The sequence below is a fragment of the Mirounga angustirostris genome, unplaced genomic scaffold (genome assembly GCF_029215605.1).
Source record: "Mirounga angustirostris isolate CCGP_5_RB_7025 unplaced genomic scaffold, mMirAng1.0.hap1 SCAF_5, whole genome shotgun sequence".
NCBI lineage: Eukaryota > Metazoa > Chordata > Mammalia > Carnivora > Phocidae > Mirounga > Mirounga angustirostris.
Window position 1 is genome coordinate 86,777,577 of NW_026991713.1, and position 23,240 is coordinate 86,800,816.

The 23,240-nt window shown below is 36.1% G+C and overlaps 1 protein-coding gene across 2 annotated transcripts in view; it reads right to left on the minus strand.

Moving 5' to 3' along the window:
• Positions 1-23,240, minus strand: part of PIK3C2G (phosphatidylinositol-4-phosphate 3-kinase catalytic subunit type 2 gamma) — a 345,844-nt gene that overhangs the window by 93,817 nt on the left and 228,787 nt on the right. For both annotated transcript variants that reach the window (XM_045869235.2, XM_045869225.2), the window contains 2 exons: positions 12,402-12,558; positions 5,332-5,441 (listed from right to left, as the gene is read on the minus strand). In XM_045869235.2, coding sequence (XP_045725191.1) covers positions 5,332-5,441; positions 12,402-12,558 — 267 coding nt within the window. The remainder of the gene's footprint in view (positions 1-5,331; positions 5,442-12,401; positions 12,559-23,240) is intronic.

Sequence of the window (23,240 nt, forward strand, 5' to 3'; positions counted from 1 at the left end):
GAGTTTTGTGTTTTGCTTCAAGCTGCCTTCAGTTTTAGCCGAAGGACAGGAGATCTTATACTTATTAAACCAAAGAATCTGTGTGGCAGGCCAAATGGAATATCTGGGAATACATGGAAAATTTCCTCTCACATTTTTGGAGCAGAAAATGAATGAAGTGAAAAGCATGATCTGTATGTGGGAGGGCAGGTAGGCAGGGAAGTTTATGCTTAATGATCCCAGTCTGGTCTGTGAAATAGTTATCTGTTTCTAAGGACAGCTAACCCGAGGTTTGAAAGTGATTGAAAATTCTAAAATAACCCATTCGGACAGCATTTTAATGGATCGTTGCCTTTGTTGCCTAGCAGTGAGCTTGGCAGAGATATTACATGAGAGTATCAATTTCAGGAACTGAGTCATGAGACTTTCTTGATTCTATTCAACAGCACTCAGCTGTAAGGTGAGTAGAAAAAAGTAAGGGAAGCAGAGAGAAGAGTTGGCAGTGCTGTGAAAAATCTTTGTGGCCAGTAAACCAATTTTATTCTCATTTTCCTCTAAATACCATTAATTATAATACAATTTTTAATGCCATGTGGAGTACAGCATCTTCTGAAACTCTTACGATCAGCTCTTAACCCTGAATGTGAATACCAAAGAATAAGATAGGATCCTATGTGGTTCATAGATTGAGTACTCTCTTGGAGAGACAGGAAAAGTCATTTCTTTCTTTTAAGTCTCATACAATGTCAAGAGGGCAGCCTCTTAATGCTAATACTGTAGTCAAGACTAGGGTACTTAAGGTAGCCACACATGCTGTGTCTCAGAGGGCTTAGTCCTCATTCATGGCCCAGATCTGTGAGCTTGGTGGTGGTGGTGGTGGTGGTGGGTGGATTTTCTTATCTTATTTTTATTTCTATTTTAGTACTAATACCAGAATAAACAGCGGCATAAAGCACTTTTAGCCCATCAGAACAAAGAGAACAAGGACTTTAAATATACAGGAGTGCTCATAAGTATATTAAAAGAGTTAATGCCACTCATTGAAGTACCAGCACTAACGCTGAATCCATTACATAACTTCATTTCTCTTTTGGTAAATTATGTGCACTGACGTCTACACTTCAAGTACCTCCTTAAGTTTTGGAATCCATGTGATGTCAGAGAACACAGCTTAAGATAACGATATTATATACATAGAAAAATAAGCAAGTGCACATAATTTTTATCATTAATTTTAACCATGTGGATCATGTCATTAAAGGTTCCACTCTTGTTTTTAATTATTCAGGCTACTTTTATAAATTCACTCTATACATTAAGTATTGACAAAAGAAATATTCTATAATCAGTTGTAAAAATTATAAGTAACTTTTTAAAATGGTTAAGAATCTCAGTCACAATTAATTGAGGTTTCTTGAATCTCCATAATAGGTTCTTCACAGTGCTGTGTGGTAGAAAAGATTCTCAACACTTGATCTACATTTGCTTACCAAAGAATTTAGAGAACAGGTGGAGAGGCAAACTCAAAACACATTAAATCATATCTAAAAATAAAGGTATGTGATTGAGATTATAGGATAAAATATATTACTGAGACAGGCTCTTGGAAGTTAAAAGGAGAGTGAGTCTCATGCTCCCATGAGAGAAATCTTTCTCTGAGCAGACAAGGGGAAAAATAGAGAAAGGTTCAAGACATCTGTTAAAGGGCCAAAACAGAAAAAGGAAAGAGGGTGACTATTTTGGAGTCACTAGGCAAATTATCCCATGGTGGTCCCCCAGGGTGGCAATTATAGCAGATCTTAAACCAAACATCCAGGAGACACCTGGTGATCGCACAGAGATAATAGTACTGGGAAGGGACATCTGTCCTCTCTCAAGGCTTGGGATATTCAGGATATGAGGATTATTGCCTGAGAAAAGATCTACTTTGTTCAAACTGTAGCCCAACTGGGCTCTAAGGGACCTTGAGAAAACTATGGTCTGAATTATGAACCAGCCTATCCCAAGAGCCTGCATATGAGAGACATGGTTTTGAGCACACAGGGTGGAGTTTAAGACCCCCACTCTGGAGCATAACCCCTGGATACACATTGTGGTTCTGTCTACAGCTGGCTATATCCTTTGGCAAATTACTTAACCTCTCTGGGGTCTCAATGTCCTAATCTAAAAATGTACATTAAAATGATATTATCTCACAGACTTGTTATGATGATTAAACAAGTTACCACATGAAAAGCACTTAGAACAGGGCCTGACACATAAGAAGTACTATGTTAAATGTTAGTCATTGTTATATAACTTTTATATACTTAATGTTTGATGTTTACATTGGATTTTCTGTTAAACTTTTAAATATATCTTAAGGGGAATAAAACTTGTTTCACATTTAGATATTTTTAAAAGTGGAAAAATGGGACTATGTCCCCTATTTTACTTGGGAGAAACTGGTATAACCAACCAGTATATTAAGGTGATATACTAGACAACATGTAATTTAGTAATAAATTAAGTATAGCAGGAAGTAGTACATGTTCTGTAGAATTATAGAAAAAAAGACTAGTCACTACTAGAATAATCAGGTTTCATGGATGAGGTACGAATGGTCCAGCATCTCAAAGAATAGGTAGAACTGAAAGTTAGATCAGACTCCCCCCTCTATTCCAGTAATTTTATGATTCCTTGGAAGCATTTCTGATGCGTTAAATAGACAAAAGAGGAATGAATGTATATTGAAAAAGTTATCTACCCAGAAGATGACTCATTTGGGAGTAATGGGGTGGGGTGGATAAACCTTGATAAAGACAATCAGATCATAAGGTCCTGAAAAGTAAGCAGTAGGAAACGGCAAGTCAAAGACAATTATTGAACAGAGAAAGGATGTGCCCTCATTTAATTGACTAGATGCTTTTTAAGTCTGCAATGGAGAACAAGTTTTTTACCATAAAGTTGTAGAAAGAAGTTTAATTAACAGAACATACTATATAACATCTGAAAGTGAGAAAATTAGCCTGGCAGAGATATGCAGGCAGGATAATGAGGTCTAGCTCACTGCCAGGAGATTAGTGGTTTCAGATCTACTTCCCATATTAGTTCACAATCTCTTGAATAGGAAGAGGGGATAAATCAATGTAGGAAAGCTCACCCATATCTAAGATTCTTCTTTTTACAGATCTGGATGTATCAGTTGAAGTCAGGAAATGTGGAGGGATGGAACTCTGGTGGACAAATAAAATGGCCAGAGCCTGAAAGAGCTTTTCTTCATCCAATATATAGTTTTTTCCCTTTGCTTTAAATGGTAGTAGGGACTATTTGTAAACTATCTAAACAATGACACATCAAACACAAGCTTTAACCTAATCACATGTTTCCAACCTCTACCTTTATTGGACCTCTCCATGCTCCTCCTCTGTCTCCCCACCTGCTTCCACTGACACATCAATCATTGTGCCTGTTGTGCAGTAGCTCATTTTAAAGAAAGGTATCCCACTCAGATCCTAATGGAATAGCCTGAGAGGGGTGTGTTTTGGTACCATGTGATCTTAGGATGGAGTTAATTGGACTGGGGGAGCAGCTAGTGTGAAAGTCTGCTTCCTGCTGATGGGATCCCAGGGCTGTCTTGAACTCCAAAGGACCTTCCAGGCTCTGGGACAGAAGACCTTCTGCTCTTTCTGAGGCAAGTTGTTAGCCTTTCTCTTGGATTTCTTACACAAATCTCCTGCCCCATTAGTTGAGGCAACTTGAGGGTCATTATCCATAAAACCAGGGATCTGGAACACTTATGAAAATCTTCAAGCTAGTGGCTTTGGCCACAGATGATTGTCAACTAATATTTGTAGCTTTCTAAGTGGACATAAACAAATGCTTCTTTCAGAGATAACTTTTACGATTAAAGGGCATTTTTAAAAATTATTATGTTATGTTAATCACCATACATTACATCATTAGTTTTTGATGTAGTGTTCCATGATTCACTGTTTGCGTATAACACCCAGTGCTCCATGCAGAATGTTCCCTCTATTAAAGGGCATTTTTAAAGACTCAAAAAACCTACCAGACTCCACTAAAGAATCTCTAATGGTAGAATTTCAGAAACAAATTAAGTAGCAGGAAGGTATAGTTTTGGCAAGGGCTCTGCCTGGTGTTCCTTAATGATATCATATTGTTTCCAGTATTGAATGTTGAAAAACCCTAGACCAGGGACTTTTATGGTCCCTAATCGTAGCTCTGTTTCTTACTACTTCTTTAATCGTGGGCAAGACCTCTAATTCTTTGAATCTGTTTCCTCATTTGCATATTTATTGTCAGAATACAGTATAAGGGCACCTCCAGTTCTAGTATTCTCTAATTATGCCATATTGCTTCTACTCAACCACAATAGCAGCCTTTCAATTAGAGTTCACAAAACAAAGATTCTTTGCAAAAGTGAAATTCATCAAGTATGTAGGATGTCCCAATTAACTCTCATTAGTCCATTGTAATAGAGAGCCTTCACTATACATTCTGGAAGGAGGGGAGAAAAAGTAATAATTGGGTGGGAAAGATTTTGTAAATACTGTTTTCCTCAGAAGGACAAAGCATATATCCATTAAAAAAAGTATTATCTGTACTTATAAATTTTTTATTAAAAGTATCAGAACAAATAAAAAGTAGACTCAAATAAGAGTTAATATTAAGAAGTTACAGGAAAGAGCACTGTATTTCTCTACTTAAACTATTTACTATGATAATAATTATGGCTAACATTTATTGAGCCCTAAAACTTGCTAGCAATTATGCTATCCATTCAAATATTGAAATTCAAAGGAATCTTCTATTATAAAATGCAGCACCCTTTTGACAATGATTTTGAGTCCAATTAATATTCACTGTATTCCGCCCAGACTCTTACTTTGATGTGCATTAGTGTTTTCCCAGCCTTGCTTAGTAAAAAATAGATTAAAAATAAAAGATAGTTACCAAGTTTCTAATATTTGTATTGCCTTAGAGATGAAAGTAGTGAGTCCATATCTCATCATAAATCTCTTTTTCTAAATTGTTTTCCTGGACACAGTTCAAGTAGAACAACCAATCTATTTATGTCAGCCTTGCTCTTTTTAGTGACCTCTTATTGAGCAATGTATTAGATGAAGAGGCTGGGTAGCAAACAATAGCATGCTACAAAAACATTGACTAAGGCCTTCTGCTAGACATTCACATTGCTCCCTTTCCATCCCCTGGGAAAGAAGACACAGGCTGGTTCTAGAAATGACAGCTTTATACCAATGATTGTTCACCCTGAAATCAACTCAAATGTGAAACATGTATCTGTACACATGAGTGTATGTACATTCATACATTCACAGCTAATCTTACTTGGTAAAATGACTTGTTGCTTCCAGGTCTGTGTCTTGTGGACGAAGATTATTATACACATATTTCAGGTCTTGGATTCCACCCAGCTCAGGCAATCCTGCATGTATCATCTTAGCAAAACAAACAGAAGAAAAACAAAAAAACTCAGAATAAACGTAAATCAAATCTTACTTAGTCAAGTTTGGTTAAGCTTATTTGGTTAATTCTACAAATACATATAAACTTAAATTTACATAACAACGCTTTTCAGTTTGTAAACACGAATGGATATAATTCATGTTTTTTTTAACTCCCTGTGTTTACTAACAGAAGCAACAAACAATAATAATAAGAAGAAGAACAAATAAAGTTGTCAAAGTGCTTGCAGATTAATAATTTAATTTTATCTTCATCATAAACCAGTGAAGTAAGCGTGATAGTATGATTAACCTCACCTTGTCTTCTTGTAGAAGAGGAATATTCAGCACTGGACAGTAGACTAATTAGGGTTCTAGTGTCAGAATCTCTAGACCTACTATTTAAAATCTGAATAATCATGAAAAAAGTTTCTTAACTTCTTTGAATCTCCATTTTCTCTTTTAAAGTAGAGATAAGAACACCCAACATGTTCTAGGGCAATCAAATGGTTAATGAATAAGGAAAGGATTTATACTTATAAATTGTTACACAGAAATTATATTGCAATACCCATTTTAAAGAAGAAAAACTTAATCCCCCCAAAAGTGTAAGTGAAGTGTCCAGATCAAATGGCGTGGAAGCACAGAGTATAAAACTCATCCCTCTGGTTCTTAATCTTACATTCTTTCATGACTCTATGACTCATATCCTAAAAACACAATTTTCCCTAGTTAAGTGGTGATTCCATTTATTAAAGATTATTAAAACAATGAAGTAAAGATAAAATTATACTAAGTCTCAGATATTTTTTTCTGCCAACCTTTGGAAACGTACTGTGTTTATACTATAATGTAGACTGAAGGGATAATATTCATTTTAGTTACAGGCAAAAATAAAGAAAATATTTTTTGAGAAAAAGATCTTTCTGAAATAAATTTAAGCTTTGAAAAAGAAGAAGGAGGAGGAGCACGAGGAGGAGAAGAAGGAGGAGAATGTCAACATTACCTCTATGACTAAGATGATAAATTATTTCCTGTTCTGGAATAGAGGCACTCTTAGAGTGGTGGGAAGTTAAGAACAATGCTACTAATGCTAAAAATAAAGGATAAAATGAGAATATGGCTAGGAAAGATGGGTGAAGTTGTGATTGACTTGATGAAGTTCAAGCGAGAAAGAAATGGATTTGAAACTGTTGTCTTTCCTACTGTCCCCACTCAGGCAGAGGGAACAGCATACATAGATGTACTGAGGAGAGCAAGACATCTTTCATTAGTTCACAAAAAGAATTCCAGGAGAGCTTCTGGAACATAAGATATCCTATGGATGGGTGACAAGAGATGGGGCTGAAGAGTTAGGTAGAGTAAGATCTTTTAGCAATATAAAAGTTTTGTACTTTATCCTAAAGGCAAGACAGCTCTTTTAGTGTTTTTAAATGGGCATGAAAATAACTGAATTGTGTTTTAAAAAGATCATCGTCGTTATTTATGGAATGTGGATTAAAGTGAAGCTGAATAAAAGACTAAACTAGGAGAATGTTTAGGAATAAAGAAAAAATATAATTTATTGGATTTTAAAGATATGTAGGAAGTAGAGTTGGATAATTAATTGGATATATTTGGATGGCTGGGTGGAATCTAAAGCATATAGCTGTAAATATAGATTTGGGAGTCATTAACAGTAATTAAAATGACGAAATGGATCAGGTAGTCCTAGAAAGGTGTTAACTGCTTCTCCTCATGGATCATCAAAATACATGATATCTAAATTTGAGCAAATTCTCTTCTCCTATAAATTCCTTTTTCCTGTTTCACAGTGCCATTTAAACTGCCACCATTGTCCAATTAACAAGAACTTCACATCTTTGATTCTTCTTCCTGACTCCCAATGTCAGTTACATTATTCTATAAAAACCACCTCAAGGATCTCTTGTATTCATTCCCCTTCCCACTGCAATTACTATCCTAGTTCAGCTCCTCATCTTCATTAGCTTAGATAACTTGAGTAGCCTTTTTCTAGTTCTTTAATCCCTCTCTCTCTAATTACATAACTTCTGAGTTATCTGTTTAAAATCCAAGCTAGATGATGGTACTCTCTTCATCAAAAGCAAAAAAACTTCTAGGTTCTCAGATGTCTATATATCAAAGTCCAAAATCCTCATTCTGGTCATAAATGTCTTTTATAATCTAACTGTGATCTGTCACTTCATCTATTTCTATATAGGTCTTCCTTTGTACCACAGACTAGGTACATTTGATTATCTCTATTTCCAACACATGTCATGCGCATGCTCTTCGAGCCTCCACACATATATTTTTCTCTCAGCCAAGATTCCTTTCCTCTCCCTCCTTATCTATTGAAATTCCTTTTGAAAGCTCAGCTTAAATATGTCTTTCTTTTTGAAGCACCACAGATTTTCTTGGTAAGAATTAATTACTGCTTTCTTTGTACAGCAATCCAATCTTGGTCACACCTCTTTCAAATACTATGTTTTGTTCACATATATGTTTATCACATTCAATTTGAAGTCCTTTGAGGACAAGAACTGAGTTGTTATTTGATGTTAAATTGTTTATATTGTCAAGCTTGGTGCCTTGCAAATAGAACTTAGTGAAAATCTGTAAAATAATGCATGCTTGCATGCATGAATGAATGAGTGAATGAATGAATGAATGAATGAAAAAAAAAATGTCTGACCTTGTAAGGCACTAAAAGCCTAGAAGTAGCAAGTTCAACCCTGACTATGAAATTTAAAATCAACCATAGAGAGTATATTTCCAGCAGCAACTTAAGTCTAGATTAGGCTTTATCTTTTCAGTTTTGTACTAGTTCTAGAGACATCTGGGTACTTATTGTGAAAGTTTCCCCTTTATCAGACTATGATTGTCCATTTGCTAAGAAGAGCTTCTTCCTTAGATCTGCATTGCTTTCTGGTTTCTCTGGATACTCAGAATTCACCTGCTTGCTTAGAACTCTGTCAAACATTTTCTTGGGAAGTACACCCTATACATACTCCTTCTTCTCCCCCCACTCCCATTATACACCAACTGCCAAGTGTAGATGGCTTCAAAGTAGATGAATCCAGCTCTCTCCTTGTTATGTGGTTGCTTGAAAGTAAACAAGTGCAAGCTTTGCCCTTGTTGAGAGAGGAGACTGAGTATTGTGACCCTGCCTTCGGAGTATGGATGACCTCACACTGGGGTCCACTTAATCATGTCTGTTCTCTGACTCACAGAGATGTGGTTCAAGTCCCTCTTAGCCTCGATTCCAGGGGTAATAACTTTATTTGGGGCAATAGGAAAGGGAAAGGGTGGCTAGGCTAGTATAGGTAATGAAAAGATACAGGTGATAAACAGATCATTTCCTTTTTAAAGGAGAGGAACACTTCAAAATTTTCAACTTCTGTTCTCCTCCTACTAAGTCCAAAGCTATTTTGATCGTTATGCTTAGGGAAACAGACACTCTTTGCCACCACATAGAGCAGTTAGAAAGATTTCTTCTGGGAAATATCTGATATAATAATGGGTGTGATAAACATTTTAAACTGGGTGAATGGTCCCTGTGTTCTTTGGGAGCCTTCCATAATAGCTGATATTGATTTTTTAATGAGAGAAAAGCTGATGAAATACAGGCTTTTATGTTAGTGAATTCAGCCAGCAACACTCTTGGGTCTCCTACAGATGTTTTGCTTTTCAGCAAGATGGGAATTTCATGGATTATTTTTTCCCTGCTTCTCCCAGGAGTAAATAAAAAGGACTGTGGATAACTGGAAATATGCTGTTCTCAACAAGAGATGAGCCATTAACTCCACAGTAGACTCACCAAACACTTGTGACTCATAACCCTGGATACAGACCATTCACAGAAGATAGAAGTTATGACCCATGTCAATTATTTCTCAGGTTGTAACTGGGTCATGGAGTAGTAGATTGAGTTCTTTTAAAAGAAGTTAATACAACAAGAGTCAGTTTGAGACAGAATTGAAGGAAATATTGATTACTTACATGGGCAGAAAATAATCTTTCACAAATTTAAATTCGGTTTTTATTTTATAGGAAACTATGCCAGAGAAAATGTGGTCCTGAAACCTTTACTGATGCTTTGGTTATCTACAGAATCCCATAAGAAAGAAACCTGAAAAGCAGAGACTGGAGAGGTAAATGACCAGAAACAGAGGCAATAACATACTACTGTTTCATATGTATTTATTCATTGGTCTAATTTGTCAACATTGCTCCTGATCTGTTTCAGCTTCTGTGAGAGTCTAAATCTAAGATTATTTGCTTAATCTGAATTCGTGCTTTTTACTGTCAAAATTTCCTCCTTAGCCTTGAAGTCAAGACTTGATATAATTAGAACATAGGGAGATTTTTTGGGCATACTATGTAACAGAAACCTTCAACATTTGATTTTAATATTTTTTATGAAAAATTACTTCAGGTACTTGATAAAACACCATCTACTTCTTTTAAGTGAAATAACATTATATAAACTCTTTACATTATAGTTGTTTTTTTTTAGAGATAGAGTGTGCACGTATGTGAGTGGGGAGGAGCAGAGGGAGAGGGACAGAGAATTTTAAGCAGACTTCCCTCTCAACGTGGAGCCCACACAGGGCTTGATCTCATTACCCTGAGATCATGACCTGAGCCGAAATCAAAAGTTGGATACTTAACTGACTGATCCAGCCAGGTGCCTTATAAAAATAACTTTTTATATATTATGACACATGTGCTATAAGTTTTCTTTTTAGGTAAGTAGAAAAGTTTATTAAACAAGAGAAAAAATCCCAATAGCTTTTTCAATCAATTTTTTCAAATGGTTGTCCTTTTACTTAATATGCTCACTTTTGTTATTCAGCATAATTTTAGTGTCACCTGAGAAATAGCATAATCTGTATTTGTGCTTTTCTACTTTGGGTTTATTTTTAAAATGTCTGTGGTTGGTTCAAGCAGTTGTTAGAGTATGGTACTTACTCTTTGTATGCAGTTATTTATGACATTATAGACATTTAAAAAGGCTGGACACCTCATTTATTGTATACATGAATTTTATCTTCCTTACCATAGTGAAAATTTTAAGGCTGCCTAGGTCTCATATGTTAATGTATCCTCACAGTTTTTGGCATACAGTACTCATGAAGTCAGGGATTCATGATTTAGAACCTGTTAGAGACCCAGAGAATATTAGAATGATACTACCTAGATATTTATATGTAAATGGAGTCAAGATCACAGAGTTAGTCCTTGTAAAGTTTCCTTTGTGGTAGGAACACAGATTATGAGCCATAAGCCATCTCATAATTGCAATATGGCCCAATAGAATTGGGAGATAGAATGCAAATCTACCAATATTAATCATTAGCTATTATTGGAACAGCCAACTTGAAAATTCTGGAAATGGGAAAAACTACATATCCAGTTCACACATGAAGAAACCAAAGTGTCTTTATACATGAAAGATGACATGTTTATAGTGTTTTTTTAAAATATCTATTTTTTAAGACAGAGTAAGGTGCATATGTTGTTTGAAAGTTAAAACAAGGATCCAGTCAAATCTTCATTGCAACAAGGTCAACATTTATTCAGCACTACCCAATAGAACTTCCTGCAGTGTTGGAAATGCTTTATAACTGTGTTGTCCAATATGGTATCACTAGCCATGTGTGGCTATTGAACACTTGAAATGTGGCTAGTGAGACTGAGGAGCTAAATTTTAAAGTTTAGTCAATACTAATTAATTTAAATTTAAGTAACCACACATGAGTAGGAGATACTCTATTGGACAGTGCTCTTTTGGATTAATAGGATCTAGTATAATAAAATAATTGAACCCTACCACATGACAGGCACTGTGTTAAGTGCTTTATATTAATTATCTAATAGGGTTATTATGAAATATAAATCAATTAATACACATAAAACACTTAGTATAATGTTCATGCAAAACATTCACTTTTAGGTCATTTATTCATCAATCCTACAAGGTAGATGCTATTATCTTCATTTGATAGATGAGAAGCATCATCTTATTGGAGTTAAGTAAGAAGTCTGTGCCCTTAACAGCATCTGGTAGAATTATTGTCATCTGAATATTCTAAACCAGCTGTTTTTTATGATTGCATTGGCTCCAAACACCTTCCTGATTTACCAAAGTTGTGTTTCTCTCCTACATTTTGCTACAATTACTAGTGTGTATGTTATGTGTCTAAAGGAATCACCCCATCCTTCTCCCAGAAGATATTTCTATCAGATCCCTCTCCTTTCACCCTGTATATCTAGTCTCCATCTCTTTAACATTGGCCAGTGGAATGAAACTTAAATTTTCCACTGTAAGTCAACAGAGAGCATATAGGAGCATGACTAAGTAGGAACCAATGTACACCACTAAATGTACTACTCTCTGGTTGAGTTGCTAGGAAGCTGTCTTATATCTTTGACCCCCAGGTTCTTAATCTGGAAAAAGGCAGAGATTGGGAGGGGAGCCAGGAAAAATTCTTGTCTGGTCTACATCATTGGGTTGCTATGGGTGTAAATGAGATAGTATTTTTTAAAGTACTTTCGAAAAATCCTTAAGCACAATACAACTAGATACAGTATTCTAAATTACTGTCCTTAATCTAGTATTTTTTAAAGTACTTTTGAAAAATCCTTAAGCACAATACAACTGATACAATATTCTAAATTATTGTCCTTAATCTTTAATCAAAATATACTGAGATAACCCCTGAATACATCAATATTATTGTGAATAGAAATGTTTGAGACAATAACTGTGAACTAATGGAATGAATTATTAAGAAATGTGTTTATAAATTATACAATGGTACTTTTAGCTTGTTCATTCCCTTCTGGTTTGAATAGCTCTTTGGGGAATGCCAAGCCATTAGAAAAAATAGACTACTGAAAGAGAGACATAAATGAAGTGTATTATTTTTGTTTCCCCAAGGAACTTACCATTTCTAATAGGTTCAAGAGCAGCCGACTGTGCCTTCTGACAATATTATAAGCTTGACAGCAAAGCTCCACAAAATCTTGGAAATGCTGTGGGTTTTTCCCACCCTCTGTAATAAAGTACTCCATCTCTGAAGTAAAAATAAAAGGCGCTCGGTCCCTACAAACCCAAAAACAATAGCAACCATAAGCAGGAGGAGAAATGGTGTGTAGAGCTCAATTAGGCAGTTACAGCAACTTATTTTCATTTAAATTTTTTATGTTATTTTCTCTCTACTCTAAGGAATGGAACCACCTCCTTTATGGGATAGCTGGAGAAACTTGCTAATTGTAGGGTTTGAATAGTTTAGCTGGGCTGCAACAGAAAAGGAAGAACAAGTTATTTTATAATATGGTCTCAAATATTTAATTCCAAGTTACATTTAATGGAAATATTATCCATTAAAAATTAATCTAAGGCCAATTAATAACAAAGGTGATTTTACAGAAACTATATTGCTAAATTGTTGCTAAATTTTAAAAAAATAGAACACACCATGTATTTGACCTCATGTTTTGGGTTTTTTTTTTAAGTTTTCTTTTTTTCTTTTTTTGTCTTAGAAGATATTGACTCTTTAGGGAAAAAGTTTCAGGTAATAGCTAAGATATGTAATGACAAGTTCTTTCAAAAGGCAATCTATGAAAAAATTTAAATTCACTGTCATATGCTTTGTAAGGGGAAAAAAAAGGAGGCTGTATTTCATTTCACACTAGGCCCAATAAAAATATTGATCAGAAAGAAGGAAATATGAGCAAACCAATATGAGTTGGTAGGTAAATAATATTGCCTCCCGTAGTCCCAAGGTTGAAGAAATAGGAAAACAAAGGACCAGAGAAGTGATCGTGTTTTCTCTATTTTTGTCATTTTTTTTCTCATGTTCTTTGAGACATGAAGAGACCCAAGATGAAGCAATAGCATTTCTAAGAGATTAGCCGAGGAGGGATTGGAAACACTTCTCTGTGATATGAAGAATAATGATGAAACAAACCATGCTGATACTATTTTGGCTTAAGGTCCTCCAGAAACATTTGAGATGGGAATACAGTTTTGGGTAAACATTGTTTTTAAAGTAAAGATTTTTGAATGAATTGAAATAAAACATATTTTAAAATTTGAGCCTAGCAGCCTAGATATAATTAAGGTTAGTCTAAGCAATAATTGAAAAAAGTCATGGACTATTGAGAAAGCCTCTTTTTTTTTTTAATAAAGACTGATTATGTTCTGTATTGTTGTATGATTAGCATTTGAATAAAAATACAATAGAATAAAAAATCTTGCTAATCTAACTTAGACGTGTCAGAAGTGTAGATATTCAGATCAGAAAGCTACAACCCAGGCATTTTGTAGCTGATCTGGATCAGTAGAATCTGACCACAGGCAAGTATTTTAAAGAAAATAAATAATCTACCTCTGTTTGATTGTAATTATTTTATTTTATTTATTTATTTTAGCGATCCATGCTACCATTGACTGGCGGGGAGGCTGGTGTAACAATATCTTAACTTTATATTCATTCATTCATTCAGTCATTCATTCATTGAACAAACTTTATTGAGCACCTAGATACTGAGGAATGTGTCTTAAGCATCAAGTCCAGGGGCACCTGTGTGGCTCAGTTGGTTGAGCCACTGCCTTCGGCTCAGGTCATGATCCTGGAGTCCTGGGACTGAGTCCCGCATCGGGCTCCCTGCTCAGCGGGGAGTCTGCTTCTCCCTCTGACCCTCCCCCCCCCATGCTCTCTCTCATTCTCTCTCTCTCAGATGAAAAAATAAAATCTTAAAAAAAAAGAATCAAGTTCAAATTTCAAAATGTTTGCCTCAAATACTTTTATTTTTGGCCTTCATTGATTTATCCAATCTGTATGCTATGAATTTACTTTATAGCCTTGTATTTTAGCCAAGCTGGAAGCAGAGCTATTGAAAACAGGAGATATACCGTGGGTTCTAATCCCAGACCTGCTGTATCTCAATTTCCTCATCTCTGAGGTCAGTAATACCTAGCTCTTAGAATTGCTGTGAAGATTACTAAAAACATGTACACAAATGCATGACACATAGAGAAGGCTACACACTTTTAAATTGCTATGATTAGAAGCTCTATGCAGGGGGCACAGATTTCAGGCCCTTGTTAGCCATGTTTTCAATCATGTTCTAGCACTTACTACTTCTGTGATTCTGGGCAAGTTACCTGTCCTCTCCATGCCTTAATTTCCTCCTCTGTAAAATGAAGACAAAGGCAGTTGACTCTTGGGACTTTTGAAAGGATTAAACAGGTTAAAGCATATAACAGAACACAGTCTGGCACATAGTGAGCACTCAATTAATGTTAAATACTATTATTAGTCCTCAAACTAATAAAAATGAATGGGTTCTCAGAGCTGAATTTTGTCATAACTAAATCTCCTTCTCTCTACAAAAATGCTGCCAGTGAATTTCCATCCTTCCTTCAAGGTTTAATTTACTCCCAACAACTCCATGTAACCTCTTTGTCTGCAAAAACCCTTAAGTGGACCTTTGAATTTGGTAGCACTTTTTCTATATAGCTCACACATGTAGTCATCACTATCGCTAACATTTTACTAGAGTTTTAGCAATATTCCAGACTTTCATAATCAGAAAAAAATATATTTCTATGTATAAGAAATTTCCAATTTTTTTCCTACTCTTTTTTTTTTAAAGATTTTATTTATTTATTTGAGAGAGAGAGAATGAGAGACAGAGAGCATGAGAGGGAGGAGGGTCAGAGGGAGAAGCAGACTCCCCGCCGAGCAGGGAGCCCGATGCGGGACTCGATCCCGGGACTCCAGGATCATGACCTGAGCCGAAGGCAGTCGCCTAACCAACTGAGCCACCCAGGCACCCCCTACTCTTTATACTATATTTATTTTTATTATATTGAATGGAACTTTTGAAATAATTTTAAGAGAGTCTTAAATCATACAACTTCCTTAAATTTTCTTTTCTAATGTGATATATATCCTTTTTTCTTCCATATGCTTGACCAAGTGGATTTCCCTTGGAAAGTTGTTGTAATTATGCTCAGGTTCATGTGATAACACATTTCCTCCTTCCATGGTAACCACCATTATAAATCAGATGAAGAAACACCACAGCAGAAAGTCAAATACACAAAGAAACATATCTAAGTTAGAGAAAATATGAACTAATAATAATATTGAAGGACCCAATCTTAGCTGTGTTTAAATATTATCATAATCTAAATTTTCAGTGGGTCCAACAAAATAAAATGCTACATTTTTTCTATATGACTTGCATGACTCACTTCTGACCAATCTTTAAAATGACTTAGACTAAAATTTTCTATGAATGGAAAGAAGTTGCGCACATGAAACAGAATCCTATCCCATCCCTACAAGCTGTAAGAATCGTAGCTGGGATGTGCTTTATCAGTTCACTCAAATGCAAACCTAATCCGTGGTCATAGAATTAATGTATTGGAGACTATGTCTGGAATTTAAGCAATACTTATAAATCTGAGATATAAATTGGTTGTGGCAAGAGAGAAGATTGGAAACTATTTGATCTCTTAGAGTCCATACTGTTATTGCTGATTCATATGCTGAAAACCTCTCACTTGTAGCTGGACAATTTTACCAGAAATTTCTTGTTGTGACTATCTTACTGTTTCTAATTCCAGATTAGTAGTTTTACTATTATTTGCCTAAGCCCTACCTGTTCTTGCTTCTGTACCTTTTACCTGTATTGTTTCCTGCTTCTGGCCATGTTTCTCTCTCTCTCTCTCTCTCTCTCTCTGCCTCTCACCTAATGTCCTAATTTTTTTTCTAGTAAGTCTTCTCTAATTTACCCATCCTTTGCCAATTTCTCTCCTACTTTGCCTTATCTTTTAATTTAGCCCTACAGCTAATATATTTCATTCTTTATAGTCTCAATTGTCTTATGACTTTTCCCCCAAATGACCTGTGTGATTTTCAAGGGGAGAGACATTATTTTCTTTCCTTTATCTACTCTTAATGTCTCAAACAATATGTTGATGGTATTCTGCAATGGATGCAACAGTAAATATACATAGCTCATGCAGTGAAAAAGTTAGATAATTTAACATTTATGTGGGAAGGCCATGTGAACATCTTATTTGTTATAATTCTGTCATTTTGTTGTCAAAGTTAATCTTTTTATTAACTTATAATCAGTCCTTCTCTGAAAGTATTATCCTGTAAAAATGCTGAGAATAATTTCTAGATGTCCAATATAAGTGAGAAGTAAGTAGTACTTTAAAAATGCATATATACTTGAGAAATTTAAGGATATTTCTGTTACAAACAAATACTAATTATTAAGGAGACAAATAAATTCATTTGATATGGGGAATAGCAGGACAATTAATAATTTGCTGTTTGTTATTTTTTATGCATTAACTCCCCCTTTAACCATTTTGTAGATGTAATCTCCTTGTATAAACTCATTAGAATACTAAGATCATCATCACTGCACTGAGAGTGCATAAGTTTTCAGGATATGTCTCTCCATTAGGTGACTTTAATCCAGCTAGGGAGGCATGCACCCAAAATGTTAGAGTACTATAGTTATTTATCAACAAATATTTATTGAGCATCTACAATAGATATGTGTGAGGCTTATAGGTAAGGTTAAAGATTTTAAAAATAAATATTCTAAAAGCAATAAAAACGTATTGATAATAATGACAATGTTTTGAAAAGGTCCCTCCAGCTGTAACATGGAGAAGAATTTGGAAAAGGGAAGGTGTATGTGAGTAGATCAGATAAGAGACTTTTGCAAAATATTTTGATTAGATATGAGCATAGCTTAGATTAGGATTGTGTTATGCAGATACAGAGAAGTGGGAAGACAACAAATATTTTGAATCAAAAACCAAGAGGACTTCATATGGTTCAAAATGAAAAGGAGAAGAATGTTAGGAACACCTTTACATTTTTGGATTGTGTGTCAGGAAGACTATAGTGCAATGTTCAGAGTGGGTTCAGCTTTGAACGAGTTACTTCTGAGGTGTCTTTGAGACATACAGGAGCAGATGACAATGAGGTATTGTGATACTTATTTTCAGACCATAAAGAAAAGATCTAGCCTGGAGGTAAAATTTTGTGAGTTAGATTACTACTTTGACTACCTAAGGACCTCAGGACTCAAGAAACAACATGGTGGTGAATTCTCTGGGTGTTCTTTTTGCCACATATATTCCAAACATAGAGCGCAAGGAGATGGCAGTCTGAAAATGCCAGTGGGTGCAGACAAAAAAAAATTGCCAAGAAAAGCCTGCTCTTTCTAGCCAAAGGCCCAGGAAAAGGGTAGCCTAATGAGACAAAAAAATTTTAGACAATAACCACTCTACTCCAGCCAAATATTGCAGAAAAACAAACAAACAAACAAACAAAAAACCCCCCAAAACATAATTCCACTCCCCCACCACACCAGTGAAGGCTCTAAAGGGATCCTAAAATTCCATTCTCACCAAGTTGTAATGAGGGACCTCAGTCCCCTGTCTGTGTGGTATCAGGGACAGTTGAGTAAGGAACGGGTATTGGTGGAGGTGTTACAGGATTTCTTTTTCTTTAGTGTCCTCAGTTCTTTGTCACGCCGCTTTGAAGAATGAAGAGGAAGGAACAGACCAGGGGAAGTGTGGAGGCAGGAAAGCAAAGTTTATTGAGCCATAATTATTGAGTGATAGTACAAAGCTCCCCAAGAGGGAGGGGACCCGAGAGGGTTGCCACCTGAGTTTCTAAGTCTAGGGGTTTTTATGGGCTGGTTGGTGGGCTGTTTTAATCTGATTAACACTCCATGTGCCTGTCATCCAATCAGGTTTTTGTCGTCTACCTATCATGTAGGAAAGAGTGGAGGGTTCCTTCCAGGGTGGTGTAAAAATCTTTTAAGTTTGGTTTCCTCTTAGGGCAGGAGCCTCTTGTCCCTGCCTGCCTTTCTTCCAACTATCCTGCATTAGAGGGGTAGACAAATAGATCATTTGAACAGGATAAATAACAGAAATAAACTCATGCAAATATGATTTTTGTAACTGATTTTTGGTGAAGGTGCAAAAGCAATCCAGTGGAGGAAGGATATAGGCTTTTGATCAGATGATACTGGAGCAACTGGACATTCATAGGCAAAAAGAGATCAAAACCTCATACCTAATATAAAAGTTAACTTAAAGTGGATTACAGACTTAAATATAAAATGTAAAACTATAAAACTTTTAGAAAAAAATGTAGAAGAAAATCTTTGGGATCTAGGGCTATGCAGAGAGTTTTTAAGAGAATAAAAAGACAAGTTATAGACTGGGAGACAGTTTTTGCAGATCACATAGCCAGCAGAAGAGTAGTACCTATAATTTATAAAGAAGTCTCAAAATTTAACTGTAAAAGAAAATCAAACAATATAATTAGAAAATTGGCAAAAGACATGCAAAGACAAGAGAAGAGGATATGCAGATGGTAAATTAACACATGAAAGAATGTTCAACATCAGCTGTTAGGGGAATGCAAATTAAAACCAAAATAAGATATCACTACATACCTATCAGAATGGTTAAAATAAAAAGTTAATGACAATACTAAATGCTTGCAAGGATATGGAGAAACTGGATCACTCATACATTGATGTGTTAATATAAAATGGTATAGCTACTCGGGAAGACCACTTGGTAGTCCACTTGGTAGTTTCTTAAACAACAACAACAACAACGTGCAACTGATGTACAAAAGAAAGAATTCTTGAGATGTCTTTGGTGCAAAAAGATGGTTTTAGTAAAGCACAGGACCTGTGGGCAGAAAGAGTTGCCCTGTGGTCATGAGGAGTAGCCAATCATATAATTTCAAGTTGGGAGGAGGGTTAGGGATAGGAATTTGGAAGCAAGGTTTCCAGGACCCGAAGGGGGTTGGTTTTGGTAGGAAAAGGTCATTTATCACTGTCTAGTAAGACCCTAGTCATGAGGCCCTGCAGATGTATATCAGTGGGTCATATGCTGGGGGGATGATTGCCAACATATATCTTGGGGGTTAGAGAAAAAGGAAGTTTCCAAAGAAATTTTTATATGTTAAAGTAGACTTACAGGATCCTGGGCTGCTGGGATAATGTTAAGCTAAGACTGTGATTTGCTCTTAGCAAAGTATTAACTTCCAGGCAGCTGAGTTTCTAGAGGAATGTCACTCTGCCTGTTTCAAGAACTTGTCAATGGGTTGTAAGTAGTATGAAAATTTAATTTTTCTTTTGCCTTTGTTTCCCACATCACAACTACCATACAACCTGGCAATTATATTTTTGGAAATTTGTCTCAGAGAAATGAAAATTTATATTCAGACAGAAGCCTATACATGACTGTTCATAGTAGCTTTATTTTTTAAAAGATTTTATTTATTTATTTGAGAGAGAGAGGGGAGAGAGAGCATGAGTGGGGGGAGGGAGCAGGGGGAGAGGGAGAAGTGGACTCCCCACTGGAGCAGGGAGTCCTACATGAGGCTCGATTCCAGGACCCTGGGATCATGACCTGAGCCGAAGGCAGACACTTAACCATCTGAGCCACTCAGGCACCCCCATGGCAGCTTTATTTGTAATACCTAGAAACTGGAAATAATCCAGATGTCCTTCCATCAGTGAATAGTTAAACAAACTGTGGTTTATCCATACTATGGGCTATTATTTGTCAATAATAGGAACAAACTATTGATACACAGAACAGCTTGGGTGGCTCTCCAGAGAATTATGCTGTGTGAAAAAGCCAATCAAAGGTTACATACCATCTGATTACATTTACATAATATTCTTGAAAAGACAAAATTATAGAAATGAAGAACAAATTAGTGGTTGCCAGGAGATAAGAATGGAAGGGGACAAGGGTGAGAGGAAAGTGAATATGACCATAGAAGGGCACAAAGAATACTAGGGGCTTTGAAACTCTTCTGCATCTGGACTATATCAATATCAATATCCTGGTTATGATAGTATACTATGATTTCATAAGATGTTACTGTTAGGGGGAACTGGCAAAGGGTACATGGATTCCTTTGTATTATTTCTTACAACTGTATGTGAATCTACAATTATCTCAAAATAAAATGTTTAATTAAAATTTGTATGAGTCATCTGGATATTGATACTGATAGAAGACTTGGGTGGCTGATACTAGTTTGGTGGAGACTGCAGGGAGTTAAGAGAAGAGGGTTAAGATGAGTCGTGTGGAATTTAACATTTAGTGCTATGGTACAAGGGAATCTCCTGTATTGAATACTGAGAAAGGGAAAAAACCAGAGAGTGATAAACTATTCAAGAAGGCAAGTGGAGAGATATTTGGAGGAAGGAGAAGTCAATACCACTGAAATCTGCTGATAAATCAGGTAAAATGAGGAATGGATTTATTGAATTAAACACTATGCAGGTCATTGTTGATCTTATCATTTTTTAAAGATTTACTTATTTATTAGAGAGAAAGAGAAAGAGAGAGAGCGTGCACCAGGGGGAGGGGCAAAGGGAGAGGGAGAGAATCTCGAGCAGACTCCCCTGCTGCTCAATCCCAGGACCCTGAGATAGACCTGAGCTGAAATCAAGAGTCAGTTGCTCAACCGACAGAGCCACCCAGATGCCCCTGATTTTATCATCTAATAAAGCATAAAGTCAGATTGAAGTGGTTATGGAATGAAAAGTAAGGAAAAGATGTCAAGAATTTAGACAACTCCTTGAGGAAGTTTGTGATGAGCAAAGTGGTATGGAAATTGGGCATTTGAGACAAGGTTATTTAAACTTTGGAGAGACAAGGATATTTAAAAGGATTATTTAAGACGGAGAGGATAAATATGCAAGGAAAAACGAATTATTGATAGTATAATGTATGTTAGAAGGTGGGTGGGAAATGGCTCTAAAGCACAATGGAGGGATTGGTTTAGAAGAGAAAAACAAATCTACTCTAACAGGAAGGAAGAAATTTATGTAATTAAGTTTGTGAGTTTTGTATTGAGTAGAAAAGCAGGCTCTGTTATTGTTTCTATTTTCCCAATAAAGTAGGAGTTGTGGTTGTCTATCTAAAGTAGGGAGTGGAGAATAATGGTTAGGAGGGACCTGAATTTCATCCTGCAAGAATAAAGTACAAATCCTTGTGGAGCATGAAATAGTGAGATGAGCACAGAAGCATTGTGGGATTTCTGGGCTGTGAGGACAGCCTATTTGAAAATGGGGACAATTTTTGCCCTGTAGTCTTGATGGTTTCTTTTTTTTTTTTTTTTTAAGATTATTTATTTATTTATTTGACAGAGAGAGACAGGCGAGAGGGGGAACACAAGTGGGGGAGTGGGAAAGGGAGAAGCAGGCTTCCTGCTGAGCAGGGAGCCCGATGCGGGGTTCGATCCCAGGACGCTGGGATCATGGCCTGAGCTGAAGGCAGACACTTAACAACTGAGCCACCCAGGCGCCCCTCTCGATGGTTTCTTGCAGCATTTGGCTGCTGTGGTGTAGCACAGAGAAAGATGAGTGGGTTATGGCACATGCTTATCTTCTGCCTTCACACTTTTATTCACAATACTCGACTGTTAAATATAGGCTTCTTTCTTCTTTTTCCCACTAATTTAAGCTCTCACACTTTCTTCAAAGTCCTGCCATTGTTACACTCCCTCTTGAAATCTTCTCAATATCACTAGCCCTCACAGTGGAGACTGCCCTATTCTGAAATATATTTTTAAGGAAAATGGACCAAGCATCCTAATTGTAATGGATATCCTCTGAAATAACTGAGGTGCTGTATCCTTAAAATGAGTGGTCTTCCATTTATTGTTTTATTCCTTAAGCAAATATATACATACTTTAAAAATGAATGATGTTTGATTTTAAAGTATTGAGCACATAAGCTATTTAAGGACACCATAATTCACAGAAGTAACTTCCTCCAATGTGAATTCTACAGTCTAGATAATAACCCTTGGGCTTCATCCCAACAGCTCAGAGTGGTCTTTGGCCATCCAAAGTTCAATAAAACAGTCCCTGGTGGGCTCTGAAAACTAGAGTCACATCCCACAAGCATTTAACTTCTCTTAGCTATTTCTATTAGATGGCTTTTTTTAAATATAAGAAAAAAAAATTAAAAGAGAATGACAATTGTGCCTGCTTTTTCACCCTGAGAGCACATTGCCCATAGATGGGAGAGTGGCCCTGCTACTTTACCACATGGTCTTAGTTTGTGAATGCCTCTCACAGTACAATCATCTTGCAACATATTTGATTGTAGTTGTTAAAGATATGAATTTAATATATATTGTGGCCATAAATGCAGGATAACTATGTCATCTGTTACTAACTAAAGAAACAGCCATCTGTCCCAGTACTGGAGAAAAAACAGAGTGTGCTGGGATTATTGAGAAATGGGAGTATCAGTTTCCTACATGGCATCTTCCCAAGGGTCCTACCACCTACTGCGCATGATTTTGGACAAGTTATAACAACTAAGACTTTTCTCTGTCTTAGTTCTTGATCTCTAAATTAGAGAAAATAATAGCAGCTGCCTCAAAGAGTTCCTGTGAGGATTAATTAGCTAATGCATACCAAGTACTTATGAGGCTTTAAAGGGTAATTTTGACAATTTCCTTTAGAATCTGATTCCCTATACCAGATGATGCAGCATCACATTAAGGAATGCTTACTTTTTGCCACTCCCAGTGATAATACTGAGCGATGTGAGAAGAACTACCTATTTCAGTGTTGCTGATGGAGGCAGGGGATCTGGAGAGTGAAATGGAAAGACAGAGAACTCTATGAAGGATTCATGACAATAGAATCTGTCTCCCGGGCTCTGTGAACATATATATTTCT